This window comes from Amblyomma maculatum, chromosome 6, assembly GCF_055883805.1.
Source record: "Amblyomma maculatum isolate TAMU_Amacu chromosome 6, ASM5588380v1, whole genome shotgun sequence".
Lineage (NCBI taxonomy): Eukaryota > Metazoa > Arthropoda > Arachnida > Ixodida > Ixodidae > Amblyomma > Amblyomma maculatum.
In genome coordinates, this window is record NC_139349.1 from 57,027,649 (window position 1) to 57,044,279 (window position 16,631).

Here is a 16,631-nt window from a genome sequence, read left to right on the forward strand (position 1 = left end):
GTGGCACTCACTGTATGCTGCTCCATTCGTTCTTTCATTTCCTATCACTCTATTACTTTTCAGTGGCGCATAGTTTCTATAGAAAGCGCTGAGCATCTTTTTTTTTTTGCACTTGGTAGTGGCTCTTGTTTAGGTTTTGCAACCGCAGGAAAGTATTTGGAGTGGGGGGAGGGGGGAGGTCATTTATGAACTCCTTTGTTAATCCTCATTCGCGTGCATGCTCTTTGCACTCGCCTAATATCTACTCCATTAATTTATGGCTCTAGTACCTCGCCTACATCTAAATAACATGCATATATTAGTAAGAACCCTACCCATTTCCCTTCATCACACTCACATACCATGTGAGAGACCATTCGACATAGGTGTAAACCCCTTTTTCATGAAGACCAATGAACAACACTGCTAGCCCTAGACGTCGCATGTCTGACTATAAGAATCCGGGCTTCTTGATGGGTTAGAAGATATTGGATGGTACAGTCCTAACTGCAACTGGATAATTACTACCAATTCCACTGCACCTCACCAACGAGCAGCAGGCCATCTCGTGTAGCGGCTCGTGGCGAGTGGTATACAGGAGACTGCTCAATACCACTGCCACGCTTTGTGTAATTTGTGTTCCGGGAATATTTTCGCCGGAGTTCCAGGCGATCTTACAACACCAGTCCGGCTTGTTTCTGGCTGTTAACATGAATTGCGACAAAAAAAAGGATAATACTTCAGTGGGTTGATTTTGCTAGGACGCCGAGATTGAGCAAGTGCAAAGACAAGCTAGAAGGCAAGCATTACGTGACATGCTACATCAAGTCCGGAGAGCACTGCTGTTGCCATGCACGTTAGCTCCAGTAGTTCAAGAGAACCAGCATATGCGCTGGCACTGTAGCTTCACTGGGGAAAATCGAGCGAAAATCGAGTTATCGAGCGAAAATAAAACAAGCTCCTCAAGTCATAAAGCAACTGGAGCTCAGAGTATTCGTGGGAACTGCTAATTTCAGCTTTATAGTTAAGCCAGAATGGAAAGCCCTCGGAAGAAAGCCGCCTAAACGGAGGTCTTTCAATACTATTTCCGCAGCATCGAGCCACGACGCACGCACGAAAGAGCACAGCGATCTAAAGGGTATTTTACGGTATCCAGAGTTTAACATCGTGAAGGGACTAAGGCTATGAGAGATGCTGTGGGAGCCACGAAAGTGCTGTTTCTGGCATGCGCAGTTTGACACGAAATGGGGCGTAAACGAGTAAGTCATCACAGTAGCAAGAATATAATTTTTTGTGCAGTGCGTGGGATGTCGCCAGTCCAGCCCCGACAAATCAGCGCCCTTAACAGAGGCTGAACACGTGCAGGATCAGTCGGTGCTCGGAACTGAAGCTGAGAACTGAGCAGTATTGTAAAAAACAAAATAAAATGCGAATATTGAACACCGAATGCATTTGTGAATGTACATCACTATGATAACCGTGAATATGATGTAGCTGCTTCAAGAATCGTCAAACAAAATAGACAGAAACAGTGAACTAGCGCTTTTTAGGCCTTTAAATGATATTGCATGTTAATATTTTCAGAAGCATGCTGAGTTAGCTTCATGACTCTCAACTGTGCTTTATGCTGCTTACTTTTGAAGTTTACATGCCCGTTTGTTCGAGCGCGCTGGTTATGATGTTTTTAAAAAGGACAACGAGCAAAAAACGACATCACAAAATGAAGAGAGACGAGACATGCTCGTCGAAGCATTCCACATCAACAAATGCGGAAGAGAATGTATAAGCACTCCCTCGGTTGCAATTTAGAAAAATGAATGTGGCTTTTTTGATATGTGCTGAGACACGTTTTTCTGTGTCCAATTATTATCTCTTTGTCTCTACTCGTGGGCATGTTTAGGTATTCCTCTCTGCCCCTGCCTTTTGTTCTATACTGTCACTCGCCTGTTAAGAGAATTAAAAATCTCAAGTTGCGCATGCCTCGTCCCTCTCTTCCTTTTGTGATGTCTGTTTTGCATATTGTCTTGTTTTGAAAACATGCACCAACTAGTCGCTCAAAGTGTATTACTTGGTTATGATGTGTCAGAACTTTGTTATAATTTACAGCATGCGAGGAAACGAAAAGTCATCGAAATATGACAGAAATAAGAACTTCAGCATGGAGGACGGTGTCGACGTTCGGAGATCGTTGCAACCTCGTAGGTTCCCAGACATTGAACTTGAATGGAAAAATATATCCTTCTATGTTCATGGCGACAAGGGTAAGTACAATTTGGTATCGCTGGTCGCAGGTTTCATATATCTCTCGGTATTTAGGGCATTTTCTTATGCCCTTTTCACTTTAGTTATAAGACCTCAAGGTCGGCAAATCAGAAGATTCTGCCGTGTTTTGTGCTGGTAAAAGGACAACATTTGGTTTCGAGGAATTTCTTTTAGTATATGCTCACATAATGTGCTTGATATATATAAAGCTCTTCTAATTCGCATAACTAGGCTTGCTGTAGATAGCATGGCCTTTGAAAGCGCAAAACATTGATGCCAATTTAATACTGGCCATGTAAAAACTGCCTTGGTTTAATTTTTCTTGGAATTAGTTTAAATGTTACGTTTCAGAGAGATCTATTGGAAACGAGGAGTAGGAGCATGTCCCTGCTGCTTTTTCTTGTGCTTGATTAACCACGGTTGTTACGCATTGGCCGAAGGTGAAGCCGTGTGCGTTAAGATGCGGAAACATTTAATGTTTGATATTCGAACACTTTATTATTTCGCCACTTGTTTATTGATCAAACGTATTCCTGTCTGCGTGGCTTTTTCTTCGTTCTCGGCTTTCTGCATTTGTGGCATGTTTCTTAGAAGCAGGGTAAAGGTTTCAACCTTATTATTAAGTGGAGGTGTCGAACAAGTAGTTAACCTTGAGCTATTTGCCCAATAGTACATGACACAGTACATAGCCTGTTCTACCGGAAAGCAGTCACCGCAGTAGACGGCGGTGGTGAAAAATTCTGATGGTCGATAGGGTCATGTCGTCAAAACTCCATCAACTGGGCGGAAATTTGAAATATTCCACATTCGTATGAAGGCAATCAAACGGGAGACGGTACTGATGCAGCCGAAATTGGCGATGACCGTTTTCTAATACACGTATTTATGAAAATAGAAGTAATTAAATGCAATATATTTGTCTAAATTTGGGTTCAAATTCAGGCCCTGCATGCTAGGTGGGCATACAACGCGTATAGCTACGAAGGATCGTTGTTACCAGTTTATTAGAGGGGCACTGCAGTGGAAGCGATGTGGTACGTACGACTTACGAACGTGTGTTTGGAACATGAATTGATGTTGCAGTATTAATAATTTATTATATTTGCATAATTAAAACAGCAAAATTTTAAAATTCACGGAATGCAAAGGCTGTGTTCCAAGCGCTGTCACGTCTTACTATTAAATGAGCATAGACACGTAATTTGTGGGTTTGTTATCCTTTGTTATGATGCCTAAGACATTACTGTACACGAATCATCACGTCAATTCGCCTACAACTGTTGAATAATTTATAATAGAGTCTATTTTCTCACCTGTTTCGGTTTCGGTTTCAGCAACCGAGCGATGGCTGTGACGTCAAAGTCAAGTATAGGTTACGTGGGGAAAAAAGAAATATAATCTTTCCTGCGTCGTTTCAATTGACTATAATGATAAAGATAGGTTACGTGGGGAAAAAGCAATATAATCTTTCCTGTGTTGTTTCAATTCACTATAATGATAAAGGCAGCCTGACTTAAAAACAGGAATCACTGCTAGAGAAAAATGAGCGATTATATCTCTGTTTTCGGTTTTCATGCCGCGCTTCATGACTTGATTGTGACGTCACAGCCATCTCTCTGCTGTGAAACCAAAATAGGGGAGAAAAGAAAATTCAGCCCTAAATTTTTTAGCAGTCGTAGGTGAGAATTGCGCGCGGAACGATATACAGAAATGTCTTACTCATCATTAACAAGAAGAAAAATTCCACCAATATTTGATGTAATACTCTTTTAAGGTGAAGTGTAAGCTCCTCATACTTTTTATTTGATATCACTATTGAATGGATGTATTTAGCGTTTTTACGGAGAAGTTCACTAGCGTATGTACCAATGAAGGTTTCGTCTTTAGTTTCCGCGGGCACACAACTGACAGCCTGCTGCGAGTCACCTTATACCAATAGAAAGAGTTAGTATGTTGTGGAATATAATTGCTAAATCGTTAAGGTGAATTTCTTAACATTTTGTGTAACTTAGCACTCCTCATTTACACGGCGATATAATGCGACTGGTAAAAAAATAATAAATAAAAATGATGTCGTAGGGCAGCTGCCATTTATATAGCATATTTCTTAGGTTTAAACATATTGTAAAAGAAGGCTACGTTGAGACGGCGAGGTCGTGACGGCAAGGACAGCGAAGCCTTGTCTAGCGTTTTAATCCGATCACGAACCCAGGCGCGCGCCGGAGCCGGCCCCGCGGGATGATGATGACGGTATGTACAAATGAAAGAAGATCATGACATGTACAAATGAAAGAAGGTCCGCAGAAGGCTCACAGTATACAAATCAATACAGGATTCATCTTCAATTTGACATCTGCTCTTAATTAATGCAGAGTACTCTAATACAGCTTATTCTATTGAACATGTGTCGCTTGAGGAAGCTCGACCACACAATATGCAATTTACAAGTTTTTAACGCAGGATTGTTCTTTTAGCCGGGCTCGCGAATTAGAGCAGGTTTATAAGGATGACACCAGACTAAGCAGCACTTGGGAGAGATAGTAATATATTTTTTGTTATTATCTTAACAAGAAGTGAAAAGTTTAATCGATAGGGCACTGCGCAACGTACTCGTTAGCAGTGGCCACGCACAATGTTTCAGTACAGTCCAAAACTGTCTGCCACCCGCGCAAGCATACCCAAAAGTACGTGGAGCTCTCGGATGAACAAGAGCCCCCTAACATGTACCTGGACTCAACAGCCGCTTCGTTAAAAAAATACACGACTGTTCCCCAGGTGCGTTACCGCGCTCGCTGTACGTGCTGCTACCAGAAGCCGCAGATTTCATTTTACGTATAGAAAGTTACCGCGCCTCGCATCAGGCTTAGCGGCCACGTTGCCACCAATGTTTGCCGAGGAATGATATTACTGTTTGCGGGTAGCGCTGGAGGCGTATAAAAGCCAGGCTGAGCTAGTCTGAGTACACAGCTGCTGGAGCCATACACAGGTTTCGTAAGAGGCTGCTAGAGCTGCGCGCCAGGTTGTGGGCCAACGGGAGAATACCACTAATGTCGCACACGGCTGAAATCTCTGAAAAATGAATTAACACCTCGGGAAGGAACAACAGTTTACGTTAGGTAGCGAAGCACGGGAGGTAGTAGGCGAATATGTCTACTTAGGACAGGTATTAACCGCAGATCCGGACTATGAAAGGGTAATAACAAGGAGAATGAGATTTCGATGGTGCGCTTTTGGCAAGCACTTGCAGATTATGACTAGCAGCTTACCGGATTCGTTGAAAAGGGAAGTGTATAAAACAGTTGCGTCTTACCTGCACTCACCTATGGGGCTGAAACGTGGAGGCTAACCAAAAGAGTTCCACTTAAGTTGAGGACAACCCAGAGGGATATGGAACGAAAAATGGTAGGGGTAACATAAAGAGATAGGAAGCGTGCAGAGTGGGTCAGAGAAATAACTCAGGTTACCGACATTCTAGTGGAAATTAGAAAAAGAAATGGGCATGGGCAGGACATGTAGTGCGAAGAGAGGATAACCGATGGTCGCTTAGGGTAACAAACTGGATTCCAATGGAAGGAAAGGTTAGCAGGGGGCGGCAGAAAGTTAGGTGGGCGGATGAGGTTAAGAAGTTCGAAGGGGTCAAGTGAATGCAGCTAGCACAAGACCGCGTTATATGGAAGAGGCCTTCGCCCTGCAGTGGGTATAGTCCAGCTGATGATGATGATGATGACAAAATAATTAGTCAGTTTGCACTTTACGTAAAGAAGAACACGGACCTTAAGTGACCAACCTATCTCCCAGCCAATGCTAGTGGCGGCCTTGTTGTTCCTGCAAACTTCCACAGTTCATCCACCCGCCTGAATCTGTGCCTACTGTATCGATGCTTGTCTACCAGTAACAGACTTGAATGCGAATAAAACGTTCTGTTTTATTCTGTGAGAATAGTGAACCCATGGGGAAGGAATGAGGTGTTATTGGCTGTTTTATTAGAGTTCAGAACCGCCTTGCATTAGTTTACTCCACGGATTGGTACGCAGTGCACTTAATGCAGTACGTACGGCGTATGCCTATAGATACCGCATGCATCAGGATTCGCAGCTTAATGGTATAGTGGAGTCATTACGACACCCCTGAATTGTACATTTGGATGAATCTAAGAGTCAAACTTTCAGATCTGTGAAGTTTCAAGGGTTCGATCAGTTGTCTAGAGCCCGCTGCAGATCTCGTTACATATTTCTTTGTTTCTTTTTACTAGAGCTATACATAGTGTTGCTCACTTCAATCTGCACACAGTTAATTAGGCAGGTGATGACCCTAATTACCTTACAAATGCAGAAGGGAAAAATTTCACTGAGGACTGAAGAAAGGCATAACAATTGCAAAAATTTCTGTTTTGTTTTGTTCAAGTTCGCTCCAAACTGCAGGTATATGTAAGTACGTAAGAATTCTGTTTCAAGTATACAAATACCGTAAGCAATATCAAAGAGGCCAAGAGATACTCAGGAGTGGCAGTAAGGATCCATGAACAGGTTAACCGCATTTCAAACAAAAACACTGCCCACCTAATAGATTAGTTATCCCTAAACCGGATGCTGATATTTGTTTACAGATAGTTTATACAATGTTTAGGTGAAGTTTTAAGCCTAACAAGGCCACAATAAAGGTGTTGACTCTAGCAGGCTTCACAATTATTTCATGTTATTAGCAGGAAAGAAAGCACTCCTGGACAGCTTGTACGGAAGGGCGCTGCCAGGAACTTTGACAGCAATCATGGGACCATCTGGAGCTGGAAAAACGACGCTGCTGAATATACTGTCAGGCTACTAGTGAGTGGCTTGCCTAATTCTTTTTTGAGTAGTGGAGGCCGCGGTTCTCGATGCATCCAAGGGCTACATTTTATATGTTGTAACATTTTTTGGTTAATGTTTTTATTTCCTCCCTATGGTCTACTCATATTCATGTCGGCGTTGCCGGCAGACGTTTCTTTTTTAGCTGTCCCTCATGACGTCGCCAATCGCTGTTACAAATGGTAGAGAAGGATAGAATGAACCAGGAAATAAGTTTACAAAATACCCATCTGGGTTTTAATGCTAATCGCCAAATAACTGCAAACTTACTTTCTGTGGAAAAATGTGTTGGTTGACGATTTATGTTGAGGCATTTATATAGCTGATGTAAGTAATTTGATCTCAAGTACGAAATATAAATGATGAATATAAAACCAATGAAATTGAAGACATCAGGAGGCGACGTAATTCGATATAAGTCATAGCACAAAATCATTTGTACATTGCTTCAGACTTCAGTAACAAAGAACTGCACGCAGGTACCTCGAAACAAAAGTTTCATAAAACCTATGAAAATATTGAGTTTGGACGAGAATGTAGATGCATGTTTTGATTAACTAAAAATGTCGATGCGGTCGAAGGGCTTATTTGAGAGGAGTTGAAGAGAAACAATTTTGGTGAGGGCGAAGTTTTGACAGTTTTGGAATTGGTCGTTGGGCTGAAGCTGCATAGTATAGTTTAGTTCTGACTTTGTAGTGGAAATAAATTTAATTGTACTCGGTTTCCTCACTAACCTGTACAGTGACAAGGGCTACAGAGGGGAAGTACACGTCAACGGCTATACCTTGGACACCAAGCTGTTCAACATGCAGAGCTGTTACGTCATGCAGGGTGACTGCCTGCTGCAAGAGCTTACAGTGCGCGAAGCACTGACAATCAGTGCAGAATTGCGCCTGCCAGCACTGGACTCTAGAGAGATCTCCCAGCTTGTAAGTGTTGCCTGACAGTTTTTTAGGGATTTGTATCGTCAGTTACACGAACAGAACGGATTTTACAGAAATTAAAATGTGCCATCAGCCAGTGCCACTCACACTGATTACTTAAAAAGTAGCACATAAAAAGCTATAATGATTATCTTGTTCTTCTCCGAACAAGGCCTGTTAATTCGACGAAAATCAATGACCTGGATAGAATCGAGATACTCATCCATAAAATAGCCATGCCCAGGAGAGCAGAAGTCGCTCTATTTACTTTATATGATTATTGGCATGTGCAACCTACTCTAAATATAAGTAAGAAACCTAAAATTTTGTCTCACCAGTTCAAAATTCCACACGCAATTCTGGAGCTGCCGTCTGAAATTGGGGTCATTTGATATTTTTGCATGCACTTGCGGTGCTGGATGAAATCCATCACGGGTTTAAAATGCCGGCGCTGAAGCAAGTTAGAAACTTTCGTTTACTTCTCATTTGCTGAACCTCTGTACCAAAGATGCAAGCAATACCTCAGTTATGCTGTCAGAGAGTAATATAAAATTCAGGTTCTTCATTGGCGCAATGCCCTGCAATTGGCTGAAGTCAAGGTATCGCCTTGAGTTATTCAACTGAAACACGAGAAACGCTACACTTGCAATGCGGCTAAGTGCAGCAAATATTGCCTAAATGGCAGTAAATGACCTCTAAAACCCTTAACTTATACCCTGTTATCACTTTATGTGTATTATTGCTACCAAAGAAATTTTTGAAAAGTGATACAGTTATAAAAGAAAGTAAGAATAGTTGTGCTACCTCTGATATATTGACAGCACTGTCAAAGGCCACGTTCTGAAACGAGGGGAAAAACCCACGGTTTTTAAGTCGCTATCACGTACGTTATTGCCTTCAAGCGGAATTTATGTCTCTTTTATTTTTTATTTTTGCAGGTAGATGATACAATGAGCCGTTGGGGCCTCTGCGAATGTGCAGACACGTTGACGAGATTCCTTTCCGGCGGAGAGAAAAAGAGGTTGGCTATTTCGCAGGAGCTGATTAGCAACCCACCTGTCGCACTTCTGGATGAGCCAACAAGGTTTTCTTGTCAACTTTATTACCTTGGGTCGACATTGCGTGGTCAGTAATTGAATCAGAGTTGCGAAATGGGAGCACATATGTGTGTTTCTGGATCATTCGCAAAACGCATGATGTGATGATCTTGTAGTTGCAACCGTCGTGAATACGGCAAAGAAACTTTTAGTCATCGACTTTGGTAATAAATATTACCACCCGACAAAAAATTACATTTCGGTATAACTAAGCTCTACTAAAACTAAAGGTTGGCATAAAACACCATTGGGCAGTTTTTTTCTTTCATAAACTCGAATGTGTATCGTATCTCCCTATTAATCCCACATTTCTCGCTTCAACCTCGAAGCTTAATCCATTTTCTGTTTGTTAGCTGCAAATGGTCAGAGGGCAATTAAATCGTATGGCATATAATAGTTTTCCTGTTACCGAGAAGAATGTTGCTTTTTCGGCTGGTAGAAGAGCACTTGTGTCGGCGGTGAGTGGAATTATATCGAATGCATTCACTAAACTGGGGTAATGAGAGAAAACAAAGTTCTCATTCGTGAATGTTTCCTTTCTGCAGACCTTTGAATCTTCGTTTTCGTTTACTCCTGTTGCTTCAGGTTTTGCATCTTGCTAATTCTGCATGTTCTAAAACTTCTGGTTCCCTAAAATTATACCAGAACATTTTCACGCAGCGAAAAAGGCCCAGAGTGCTGCGATAGATTAGCAGCTGGTCTTGTCGTTGCGAGTAGACGTAGACATGAAATGCATTAAAGGAAAGGCGTACAGCGCTCCGGGCGTCTCATAGATGTTGGTAGCTGCTGCCAAGTCTTGAGGAGCCGTCAGCAGCTTATACTATATTTGTTGAATTCGATCTTCCTTTTCGATTTTCGATCTTTCCTTTTGGTGCACCGAACTCGAAGACCTTCCATAGGATGCGTAGCGCGTGCTGGCGACATGTACACTTCTTTGGCACATGTTGCTGCGGACATTGTGCAACGATTGCTGCGCGTGCGCCTAAGAACGTGAGCATAACGGTGGCGCAGCATATTCCAGAGACGTTCTTTCTGACGTACGCGCTCCTTCGGTGGAAGCGCAGTATTGACTCACAAGTGGGTGACTGAAAGTTTCGCCAAAGCTTGTTCATGTTCGCCTCCAAGCTTTATTTCCTTTCCGACTCCAAGGTTACTCGCGGCGCACCGACAAACGGGCCTGAAAGCATTTGATGATTGAAACACGTTTAAGAACACCATAGTGAAAAAGCGAGCTTTCTTAGCTAAGGCGTACTGACCATCGTCCGAGATCGAGTGAAGCCAAGCACCCCAGGAGGTAGAGCGTAGAATACGAGTAATAGGGGAAGGCAACCACAGCGCTACGTGAGTGGATATTGTATTCTGTATCTGCTCTGATTCCTGATGAGTTGTTACAGTGAACTCTATGACGACACCGTGGTGTTGATTATTCTTTTAATGCACCTACAAGCGCTGATATTAATACACTCCACATTTCCTGATTCTGCGCACTCGACAACTCTTACTTCTCCAATTATAGACCAGCACCGCGCAGTGAAACAAGACAACGGATTATTTGAAATGTTGAAAAACAAAATGCGCACTAGTTTTACGAAGAAGCCCCTTCCACCTTCATTTCAGCCACATGCTTACCAGACGTCGTGCACTGAGGGGTATATCAAAGAAGGCAACTTGCTACTAATTAGCGTAGACACTATAAGGAGGCTATTGTCTGGAGCATATATGAGCGAGCGGAGAATATTGCCAGCATGCTCATGCACTCAGTGAAAAACACCAGAACATGCTTGTTCCGTCGTGTCTTTGTTTTGTGCCGTAAATTATCTTCCTGAAATTTTAGGCAAAAACGAAAATGACCGAAATGCGTAATGTAGAGCACGCATAGTAGAATATGCATAAAAAAGAGAAGCTAATTATCAATTTCAGTTTTCTTCTTCTTGAGCACCTTCAAAAAATACTATTTGACCCCAAAAGGGCCAAATAGTGTGAATTTAAACAGCCTTTCAATATAGGCTTTCACAAGAAAGTCTGCATGCGGACAAACGTTTAGTACTCGCATCTGTTCTACGTAAGCATTGTATGGCTATATAGGTGGACCTCGCATGGGCGTGACCTTTTCGGTGCTTTACAAGGAGCTGTAAAGGAGGTTGTATATCGGATAAGGAATGGTACCATCGGTTAGAGCGTCAAGCAAAGATGTGCAAATGACAAAATTGTTGATGTGGGTTTGTTAGGTAATTAATTACAGCCAATTAAGTGGTTTACAGGAAATGAAAGGCCCAGTATTGGTTACTCACGGAATCTTACTGACACATCTCGGGAACAACACAGCAACGCTCGGGCTTACGAATTTCTTTAGTGCAAATTGTGCAGTGATCTCAGAAAATCCTATTGAGAATATAACTTTATTACACAGCTAGCTTATGATTTCTGTGGGCTTTGACATCGTATCTGCCGGGCTTGCCACAATAGTTTGGTTAGCACGAAGTCATAACATAACTATTCTAAGGCTTTCCTTGACGCGCTTGCTTTCAATATTGAGGCTTGTTGGGCCAGTTGGTGCATGGTACGTGAAAAAGAAGCGGAAAAGACGAGTTCACGAGAGAACTACTACTTCTTCTGTGAACGCGTCTTTTCCGCTCGTTTTTCACGTTTCTTTCAATACTTTGTGTGAAACACTTACCTTTAGGCGGTGGCCGAGGACCATCAGTAGCTAAACTGAATTGCTCACAGATCACTCGTTTGCTAGCGATTAATCCTTCAATGAAATTGGTTCGCAGTGGCCTCGACAGCAGCTCGGCGCTGCGCTGCGCCCGGGAGCTGAAGTTGCTCGCTGAATCGGGACACACAGTGCTCTGCTCAATCCACAACCCGAGCTCAGCGCTTTTCTCGCATTTTGATAGGGTAAGTTAGCCCAGTGCGGGAAGAAAGCATTTCACAGCGGAGATGGTTCGGGCATCACTTGTGGTGCAGTGGCGGGCGTGGTGCATGTAGGAATTCTTTCGGGTAGTTGCTTTGTTGGGGCTTTCTGTGTCCACGCAGAGAAAATGTTGCGACCTTTTTGAACCTTGTGTTTTTTTTTTTACAGTAGGAATAGATATGAGCGGTCCGCGAGGACTCTTGTAGTTCAATCCCCAGAACAGTTTTTTTTTTTTGGCTAAATTGCACGACTATTTAGTTCTAGTGGTACTCAGTAATTTGCCCATTTGATTGCACCTATGAATCTTTTTTTATTATTATTGCGTCACGACTCATTTTTCAGCTAATCCGCTCTGCACTGTATCAGTGAGGAAAACAAAATTCAATGCCGGAGAGAACAGCAAGATTTAGACGAATCTGACTTCTTTTGCTGCACTAAGGAAGGAGAAAAAGGACATCTGGGGCGGAGACGGTGGAAATAGAAGGAAGCGGTGCCGTCATGCAATACGTGATACGAAACTTGAGAGACCTGAGACCGTGCTTTTCGAAAGAATTACTTCATAATACAAGAACCTCAAGTGATATCGGCAGTGTTAAGATTTTGCTCCTGTGATGTGAAAATCAGTTGTTTAGGCTTATAAAGAAGTACAGCCTCTGAGACTGAGAACTAACTCGTTTACTAAAGATGCGAAGGCGGGGAGGAGTAAACTTTTCCGCAATGCAAGTGCTTTTTTGACATAACTGAACTACTTGTACTAATAAAAGAGTGCTTATTATTACAGGTAATATGGCTATTTATTTACTGATAATATATACGTACTGCACTCATAGATTGAGGCTATTGTTTTAGTGTGGAGAAAACAATGAGGAATATACAATAATATGGCACGGCACAGCACAGTGAATTAAACTGTGTGGTAAAACGATGCACTTAAGTAACGACACAACACAGTGCGCAAAGCAAAATTTGGTAGGTACGACCAGGTAACACAGTTTGCTTTTACAGCTTTGCTATTTTGAATTTGAATTGAACCGGGTTATTGAAAAATATAGTTTGGTGGCTCATTATTCAGTGAAAAAAAAAAAAATTATTTCTTGCAAAATGTGTCTTCACATTAGGGTTGTGGGGACTCCTGGTCAAATTATAAACACGAAAAAGGCGGACAAAGTTTGAAACAGTAAGGTAGATATATATCTGAATTTCATTTTTTTGAGTATGACGCGCGTGGATAACGACGCTATGCTCAAGAAGACGAGTGTCATGGGGGACTCGCAGGTTTGCCGTTGGCGGAGACTCTGTGCCAAATTGTCCAATTTACGACCAAGTATTGCTAAGAAAATTTTGGTTTCGCTACCTGGTTATTTTCTGGCTACTGCAAACGTTTGTTTTGGTGCATTTACTAGCCAACTTCATTTAGCAATGGGAGGTATGTACGCAGAAAGTAAATAAAGACAACATATTATCTCCAAGCATTGGTGTCATGGTAGGCGATGCGCATGCATCATGCCCATTACATTTCTGACGTGTGTCTATGGTGTGCCTGAATGAAGGAAGGCTCATGCAGTGAGGGAGGCTCGGAAGTGTGATGGGAGAGAGCACCGATTGTAATGAGCAAGGGAATGACTTGGAATCGGACTATAAGTAAACTTGAAATTTAAATTAGAACTGGAATAAAAGCTGAAGTTAGGATTGGAAATGAAAGACTATGTGAATGGGGAGAGGGCATGACTTGAAGGTAAAGTAAGAAATGAAATTGAAACTGTAATACAAACTTTAATTAGAATTGTAATTGTGGGCAACAATGTAATTTGACGAATTAGAATTGAAGTAAAAGTATTGTAAACATGCAAAGAAATAATTCAAGAAACCGTAACGAAAAATATAACTGCTGAAAGTGCTAATGCTTTCGCGTTCGTCAGCACTAATCGCTTGTAAAATCGGAACCATGAATCGCACTGACTGCTTGGGAATTTCTAGCTTTTCACAAACTTTATTCACAATTTTCACTCACTCACTCACTCACTCACTCACTCACTCACTCACTCACTCACTCACTCACTCACTCACTCACTCACTCACTCACTCACTCACTCACTCACTCACTCACTCACTCACTCACTCACTCACTCACTCACTCACTCACTCACTCACTCACTCACTCACTCACTCACTCACTCACTCACTCACTCACTCACTCACTCACTCACTCACTCACTCACTCACTCACTCACTCACTCACTCGCAACATTTGTCAAAAAAGCCTTGTGAAGTGTATAGTTAAGCATTTAGAATATCTGACCTGAGCTAAATTATACTTGAGCTTAGTATGCATGTTTGTGAAGGCAGACAGACGTACATTATCGAGAGAGTTGCTCTAGCAACTTCTGACTTTCACAGCCTTCATACCGGCTGTGGGAAATCAGTGGACGAATACGATGTAGCTGCCATGTTTTAGTGAAAAACGTACGGATAAAAACTGACATTGAATGCATCGCATTCGTTATAGCTCTCATTTAACCCAAATGCATATTCTGTGACTTTGCTTGTGAAATGCGTGTAGCTTGGTGTATACTTCCGCCGATATGCTAACTTACGAGCCAAGCATTTGGGAATATGAGAGCCTTAGGGCATGTTTTAATTAGAAGTTACAAAACTTGCGTGGATGGCGTTTTTTTTTTTACATCGTGTTTATGGTTTTTTTGCTGGCCAAATTATTCCTATTGTGTTTATTACGATTACATTTTTATTTTGCAGCTGTACATGCTCTCTGAAGGAAAGTGTATTTATCATGGCTTGGTGAAGAAGCTGCTACCTTTTCTGGAATCTCAGAACCTTCATTGCCCCCTTTACACCAGCCCGTCAGATTACAGTGAGTGCTTATTCGCAATAAGCGGCATGATGAGAATAATTAAACGAGCATTCAGTGTTATAGTTAGGTCTAATGTTTCCTCCATTTAGGCGTACATGCGTAGGTGTACTAACAGAATGTATGAACGGAGGTACTTGGCAAAAGAAGAACTTTTGTGAGTTGAAATTTATTTCCTTGTGTATGACCAGTATTGTTTTAAGTGCGGTAATTTTTGATGATGTAAATAATCAGGAATTGAAGCTTAATAATATGTTTATGAAATATCCATTTATATGTTGGCAAGTACTGTTAAATGATATGAGTTACATTCACTGCTTGAACTAGGAGCGTCATTTAAAAAGAAGAAATCAAGAATAAGAAAAAGAACAAGAAGAAGAATAAATGCGTGATTCCGTTCCCTCAACGGTAGGGTCCTCTGAGCAGCGTCACCTGGCGACAGATAGCGGAAATATTGTAAAACAAAATAGCAGGTTTAATAGCGTGCCGTATTCGTTGCTTCAGTGGCGCATATTCTAATTATACGGGGCATGATGTGGTAAAATGGGTGCGCAAAATGCCTATCTCGCCTTCTACTAAAACGTTTTTCTTTAAACTTCATGCCGAGGTTTTGCCTGTTAAAGTGTGGCTTCAGAAAAAAAAAATATTTTCGTTTCTTCTGTTAATTGCCGGTTATCTGACACACCTGAAACCATCGAACACTGTTTTATTGCCTGCAAAGATGCAATATAATTTGGGACGTTCTGCAAAGCACATTAAAGAAAGTCTTTATTTTGAATTACCACAGTGTGCGTCACTTGATAACCAACGAACATGACCACGAACCCTTTGACATGATTTTCCGCCTTGACTGCACAGCCTGTGGAAAACGCGTATGTTGGATCGGAATGCTGAACCTGTAGTCTCCCCCGCTACTCATTTCGGCCAGATGGTACACCAGCTTAGAGACACGAAGATAGTGACTATCAACCGGACTGGCTGCAATTGTTGATGTGTTGTCTTTCCTTGCCACCGTTTTAGTGAAGTTGTGCTAAGTCGTATTCTAGTTGTGTGGTATTGTGTTGTGGTGTATGTTCCAATTGGACTTTTCGCCTACAGGCTGATTACTCTGTAAATAATGTATATAACTGTATGCTGAATTTAAAAGCATGTAATAAATACCATGCTGAAAAAAAAATTGCTTCAGTGCGCAATGGATTGACACTACTTACCTCAGCAATAAGCGATTAAAACATATGTTCGAATCCTGCAACAGCAAGTTTTTATTTTTCGTTAATTTTTTTTAACGCAACATTACGATAAGCTACCAAGATCATTCCTGGGGGTTGTTTCCATTTAGGTTACAATATGTAGTGTTTTTATTTCTTAATAGCCGCAAAACCAGCCTTAAACAGATCCACGAGGTGATGGCATGACAATGGTAACACTAATCAATTACCTTCACCGTAATCATTTCCTGCCTTCAGTGAGTGTGTGCTACCTTTAGGTTGCGTTCAGAGACACCTTCGGTAACTATCGCCGTTTAACCCACTGAGAGGTAACCAGTGAGAAGAAAGAAGTTGCGGGACCCAACCGTTGAGGAAACGGAATTACGCAGAATAAAGAATAGGAAGAATAATAAGACTAGCAAAATTAAAAAAAACTAAGACAAAAATAAGAAAATCCTACAATAAATTTCACTACAGGAAATTCAACAATGGCACATAAGAAGTTCACAGTGTTCTCAGGAACTTAATTATCAGGTAC

General features: G+C 41.7%; 1 protein-coding gene across 1 annotated transcript in view; it reads left to right on the forward strand.

The window, feature by feature from the left end:
* Nucleotides 1-2,091: 2,091 nt before the first annotated feature.
* LOC146185817 (ATP-binding cassette sub-family G member 1-like) overlaps nt 2,092-16,631 on the forward strand; it is a 47,539-nt gene continuing 32,999 nt past the window's right edge. The window contains exons 1-6 of the mRNA XM_084605585.1: nt 2,092-2,240; nt 6,947-7,064; nt 7,828-8,014; nt 8,947-9,092; nt 11,880-12,003; nt 14,774-14,888. Of these exons, the coding sequence (XP_084461711.1) occupies nt 2,138-2,240; nt 6,947-7,064; nt 7,828-8,014; nt 8,947-9,092; nt 11,880-12,003; nt 14,774-14,888 (793 nt within the window). The 5' untranslated portion in view covers nt 2,092-2,137. The remainder of the gene's footprint in view (nt 2,241-6,946; nt 7,065-7,827; nt 8,015-8,946; nt 9,093-11,879; nt 12,004-14,773; nt 14,889-16,631) is intronic.